General features: G+C 38.5%; 1 protein-coding gene across 1 annotated transcript; it reads right to left on the reverse strand.

Moving 5' to 3' along the window:
* Positions 1-1,255: 1,255 nt before the first annotated feature.
* Positions 1,256-3,740, reverse strand: LOC122665624. The gene is made up of 3 exons (XM_043861776.1): positions 3,374-3,740; positions 2,733-3,103; positions 1,256-2,599 (listed from the first exon to the last, which is right to left on the reverse strand). Exons 1-3 carry the CDS (start codon positions 3,738-3,740, stop codon positions 1,256-1,258), a joined length of 2,082 nt encoding a protein of 693 aa, XP_043717711.1.
* Positions 3,741-6,510: the final 2,770 nt, after the last annotated feature.

Genomic DNA, 6,510 nt, shown 5'->3' on the forward strand with positions numbered 1-6,510 from the left:
TGTTAACCATACCCTTTCGCAGTCCCAAATGATGCAAATAAGTATTAAGTCTGGAGTACCAAGCTCTTGGAGCTTGCTTCAATCCATGAAGAGCTTTCTTTAGTCTACAAATCATATCTGGATCCTCCCCAAGCTAAAAACCATCTGGTTGTTCTATATATACTTCCTCTTCGAGATTACCATTCAAGAAAGCTGACTTTACATCCATCTGATATACCTTGAAGCCCTTGTATGCCGCCAAAGCCAGGAACATCCGAATGAATTCCATCCTTGCTATCGGTGCAAAAGTCTCATCAAAATCTATTACTTCCACCTGAGCATAGCCCTTGCATACAAGTCTGGCTTTGTTTCTCATCACCTGGCCATCCTCATTTAACTTGTTCCTGAAGATCCACTTGGTGCCAATAATGTTCTTGTCTACTGGTCTGGGAACTAACTCCCATGTGTTGTTCTTCTCAATCTGATCCAGCTCTTCGTTCATGGCTTTAACCCAATGTTCATCTTTGCTTGCTTCATAAACGGACTTGGGTTCCACCTGTGATAATAGTGAATATGTAATGGCCTTCATTTTTCTTGTCTGCATACTCGCTTTAGGATCTCCGATGACTTGATTTGGGAGATGCACTTTTTGCCACTTTTCAAAACTAGGTCTTCCATCTCTCTCAGTTACTGTATCAATCTCATGGGCATTTGTGTCTGCATCCTCATGCTTTTGAACTTCCACAACTTCATCATTTACTGTCGCATCATCATCAACCTCTTTAAAAGTTTGTTCTTCTAACACTACTGGTTTAGAGTGGGGTAATGTTTCATCAATCTTCACATCTGAACTCTCCACAACTTTCCCCAACCTCTTATTGAAACATTTGTAAGTCTTGCTTTTTGAGGAATACCCTAAGAAAATCCCTTCATCTGCTCTATCGTCAAATTTTTCAAGGTTGTCTTCCTTTCTTTTAATGAAGCAACGACTACCAAATACCCTAAAGTGTTTTACTATGGCTCTTCTATTAAACCATAATTCATATGGAGTCTTGGATTCTTGTGATCTCAACAAGCACCTGTTGCCAGTGTAGACAGCTGTATAGATGGCTTCTCTCCAAAAATGTTTTGGAATATTATTATCTGTAAGCATTGCCCTAGCCATTCCTTGAACTGTCCTATTTTTCCTTTCAACTACCTCATTTTGTTGAGGGGTTCTTGCTGCCGAATGCTGAATTCGTATGCCATGTTCATTACAAAATTCTGTGAAAGCATTCTATGTGAACTCCTTTCCTTGGTTAGATCTGATGTACTTAATTGTTTTGCCAGTCTCATTCTCAACCATTTTCTTGAACATCTTGAGGCAGTGTAAGGCTTCAATTTTGTCCTTGAGGAAAAAGACCCATGTCATCCTTGAGTATTCATCAATAAGTAACATGAAATATTTCTCTCCTCCAATTGCTTGAGTCCTCATTGGTCCACACAAATCTGTATGAATTAAGTCTAAAGGCTTACTAGCATAGTGCTCCTTTGACTTGTATATAGCCCTTGTTTGCTTACCCTTCTGACATGGTCCACAAACATGATTTGTGAGGTTCTTGATTTTTGGAAGATCCCTAACACCATTGTTCTTTCTCAACTTGATTAAGTTTTTGAAATTTATATGCCCAAGTCTTTTGTGCCAAAGTGTGGTTTCATTCTCCTGACTAATCATGCAACTGTCATCATTGCTCTCTGAAAGAACATACAAATTCCCATCTGTCCTGGAACCATGAGCCACTTTCTTTCCATTTTTCGTCTTCCTTATCTCAAAACCTTCCTTCGTAAATAAGACCTCATTTTCTTGTTCACATATCTGACTCACACTCAGAAGGTTATGTTTCAACCCGCTCACATACAACACCCTACCAGATTTTATTCTTCCTTGATCTAAGTTGACTGTGCCCTTGCCTTCAATCTTGGCCCAATCATTGTTCCCAAATCTAACTGAGCCACTTTCAACTTTATCAAGATTTAAAAATCTATCTCTTTCACCTGTCATATGAGTAGAACACCCACGGTCAAGAATCCATGGAGATGATCTTCTTTGAGCCTTAAAAGTCGTCTGAACAATCAATGATTTGTTGCCTTCTCCTATATTCTTCTCAACCCAAACTGCTTTTTCAGATACAGTGATGGATTTTTTGGCTTCCTTCTTTATGAACACCTTCTTGTTCTTTGTGTGATATTTCTTCTCCTTCTTCATAGACTGCCTTTGAGAGGGAAGCAAGGTTTTACAGTTTCTTACAATGTGACCAAGCTTGTAGCATCTAAAACATTCCACATTCTGATCTACCAATGGTGCAAACCTGTTCTTCATTTTGACAACTGCAGGCTTGACATTCCTTCTACATTCTGTTACTCTGTGTCCATACATGTTGCAGCCATAACAATACCCATTGAACCTTTGAGTTTGCCAAATATTCTTCATGTAGTCTTTGGATCTCTGATAGTATACTGTAGTAAACCTATCCTCATCAACCTTCTTGCTAGTAGAATTCATAGGCCTTGAACCTCTTCTCTTCTCACTAACAAACCTGACTGGATTATGTTCAGTGTCATTCCCATTTATCTTCACTCTCTTTAAAGAACTCCCATTCTCATAGCCAAGATCAGATTTATCATTGATAGGTCTGTCTACTAAGGAGATCATCTAACATGCTAGCACCATTTGATGCTTGATCATGTTCTTCTTCAGTTTCTTGAACACAAACCTCCTTGCCCTTGTCATTCACAGTTGTAACTATTGGAGATGTATTTGCAACTGTAAAATAGCCCTTATTATTCAAAATTTCAAGTTCTACCTTTAGTTTTACTATTTCTTCTTCAAGCTTGGCACATTGATCAACTTTCATAGATAAGTTAATGCTAATATCTTCAGTCATCTTCTGTGTTTCTTCAATGGTGAGCTTTAGTTGATTGATTTTTTCTCCTTCTTCTACAAACTGCTTCTCCAACATCTTGCTTCTCTTTCTTTCTATCTTGAGCTCATTTAAGGTAGTATAAAAAATAGTTTCCGGATCTTCAACTTCTGATTCTTCATCCTTATCAGATTTTTCTTCCTCTTCTTGATGGTCATTGCTTGCTAAGACCATGAACATTAGTTCATCCTCAGAGTCTTCAACTTCTATTAATTCTTCTAAAGAGGTGTCATCTTCTTTTGTCATCAAACTCTTTTTCTTGAAGGTGTCATTCTTCTTTGAAATGAACTTTTTTTTTTTAAAGCTGTTCTTGAAGGATTGACTGTCTTTATCATCTGACTCAACTGTTTTGCCCTTCTTTGGATAGTGAGAGGCAAAATGTCCTATACCTCTATAATTAAAGCACTTCAAGGGAAGTTTTCCCTTGTATCTACCTTTACCATTCTTGAATTTCCTAGCAAGGTAAGCAATAAGCTCATCATTAGAATCTTCATTATCATTTTCTTGCTTAATTTTCAACTTCTTTATGGCTTTAAATGCAACCTCCTTCTCTGTGGATTTAGGCTTCACCATTCTTATTTTATATGCGGTCAATATACCATGCAATTCATCTAAACTCAACCCATTCAAGTTCTTTGACTCTTCTATAGCAGACATCTTTGGGTTATAGAGATCCGGTAAGGACCTGAGAATCTTCTTTACTACTACTGCATCCTTGATTTCCTCACCAAGACTTCTGACGGCGTTTATAATTTCATTCACTTTACTCATAAAGCTCTTCACTATATCTTCATCAGACATCTTCAAATTATCAAAGAGTGACCTATAGTGTTGTAGTTTTGTCTCTTTGATCTTCTCATCACCTTCATGGATATTCTGTAACTTATCTCACACTTCTTTAGTAGTCTCACATCCAACAATTCTGGCAAACTCAGTGTTGACCAATGCACTTAGAAGTGCATTCTTAGCCTTAGAGTTATTTTCATACTTCTTGAGTTCAACTGTATCAGTTATATCACCTGTGGGAATTTTGTATCCATTCTTCACAGACATCCAAACACCATAGCCCAATGATTTCAGATATGTCTCCATCCTAATGCGCCAAAAACCATAACCTGTTCCATCAAACTGTAGTACCTTGCTGTGACTATAACTACTGTTGCTATCCATCCTTCTTTCTCTTAGCACACTGTCCCAAGCTGTTAAGCTTTAATTCACTAGGTAACTTAGCTCTGATACCACTTGATAATCCCAAGTGCACTGAAAGGGGAGTGAATCAGTGCCTTAAAAAATTCTTCCAAACTCAATCCCGTAGCAATAACAATCACACACAAAGATTGACCGGGGCAGTCTCGTAATTACCAATCACACATGCACATCCACCTCACAACCACTGTGTGGCTAGGTCTACCAGACAATGCACCACCACTCTATAGCAAACACACTCTAAGAATACAAAAACAAAATAACAAGCACACAGTACACCAAATATACTTAGTTTGACCAAGCTGCCTACATCCATGGAGAAATACCCGTACGGATTTCATATTTCCTCAAATACTCAACTCAAATTCGACTACTATAATAGCCCAGGTGCTACAACACCTGGTTCTGACTCCGCAACAATGAAATCTGGGGCTACAATCTCAATCCAATTAAGCCCTAACTTGAATGGAATTACAATATGAATATAAAAATTCAATTACAAGTCCCTCCCAATAACATGAACAAAAATTAGGATTCTTTCAACATGAATCAAACCCTAAATATCAAATAGGACTTGTGAAACAAAAGATTACCTCTCCCTGAGTAATCCCATGACTAACCCACTGCTCGAAGCCTGCCTGATGTCGTGCACGATCTCCAATATTCAAAGTAGCATCTTCGATTGTTCAAGCAAGGTTTTTCTTTGTTTTTGACGTTTTTGTAATTTTTCTGCTATTTCTCACATTTCCAGTGTGTTCTCCTTGAAAAAATATGCACTTTAAAAAAAACGGCAACTGATTTGGACTCCGAATGAGAGAGATATTGCCTTCCAAAGTTGAAAGATACAAAAATGGCAAGTGGAGGATGAATTTGTAATATCCAAAAATATTTGTTACAATCGGCAAGGCACAACTTGGGTTTCAAGATTTGCCGAGAAATTACTTTCCAAAAATTGTGACAGTTGTACAGCACTTACCCAAAACAAAATTCAAACTTCAACAACCGTACTATTCTCTTAAGGAACAATGTTATGGTGTATCGCATAGCACCGTGCACCATCAAGGGCAAGCCAATCAGAGAGCTCGTGATGAACAACATCCAATGACCACCATGATTCTGTAACTTATAAAACAATGGGACACCTCTGTTGACAGTAGCACTTCAAAAAAAATGACCAAAAAATTGGCTAAGTATAAAACTTTTTGCCTATGCCAGATTTGCTCCATTTTTACGCATCGACACAGAAAAATCTATAACATTCTCATCCGACACTGAAATGATACGAGACCATTTGCGTTGGAACTGTGACTCAACGAACTTTATTTTTCATGAAGACCACTTCACCTAGAAATGCCATTAAAGTCATTGCCATTGCATGAACCTATGAAATCCCAATTTTAACAATATGAAACCTTCACCTACTGCTTTGCCCCTTTTTCAAACACTATATAAGAACTTAATATGCTGTTAAATGGTGTTCTTCACATGCGGGTACCCCTATAACCCTGCCAAATGACCAAAATACCCTTATAGCCATGTAGGTGACTATTTTACCAGTTCAGCTCTTCTAGCTCATCAAATACCACTGCCGCATCACCAATATGGATAAAAAGGTTGCCAACAATGACAACACCACTCCAGCAAACCTCAGTTGACCCAGTTGACTGACAGGTTCCAGTTAGGACCCAATGCTCTTGTTGGAGGGATGATTGTAGTCCCTTTGGGATGCCTTTGCATACCCTTGCACCTCTCTTTGAAGTGCCATTCAACCCAAGCCATGAAAACCTAAATTTTTACCCAAAAACCCAAGTTTGGGTTGAGGAAGTGGATATAAACCATAGATGCCTTAATGCATTTTGTCATTAGGGTTATTAGGACCCTAATTAACTTTAGGAATCATCCCTACAAGCCCTTGAAGCCATTGGGGGCATTGGGGATCAATTTGGATGCAGTTTGGACTTGAAAAATCCATTCCTACTGCGAGCGGACTTAGTAGCAGACTCACAATCATGCATCCTCCTGTGGATCTGCCCTTTCTCGGGTGTGCCTCAGGGTGCCAACGGATGCACAGACGGACTCATACAACAGAATCAGTTCATGAATCCGCCTGTTGTTTATAGCATGACCACTGTTCAGTATTTTGGCCATAACTTTGTCTATACATATTGTATCAATTTTATTCAATTTCATTGTAAAATAGACTCAATGGGCTACATTTTCCATGAAGGAACCATGGACCCAATCTAAATAAAAGATACTCAAAAGTGGGCCCAAATCTAGCTGATATGTTTTGACAGCAACTTAGGAACATGATTGTAATCCGGTGACTTCGCCCACATTGTGGCTTCTTATGTAAGACTTAGTA

The sequence above is a fragment of the Telopea speciosissima genome, chromosome 6 (assembly GCF_018873765.1).
Source record: "Telopea speciosissima isolate NSW1024214 ecotype Mountain lineage chromosome 6, Tspe_v1, whole genome shotgun sequence".
Taxonomy (NCBI): domain Eukaryota; kingdom Viridiplantae; phylum Streptophyta; class Magnoliopsida; order Proteales; family Proteaceae; genus Telopea; species Telopea speciosissima.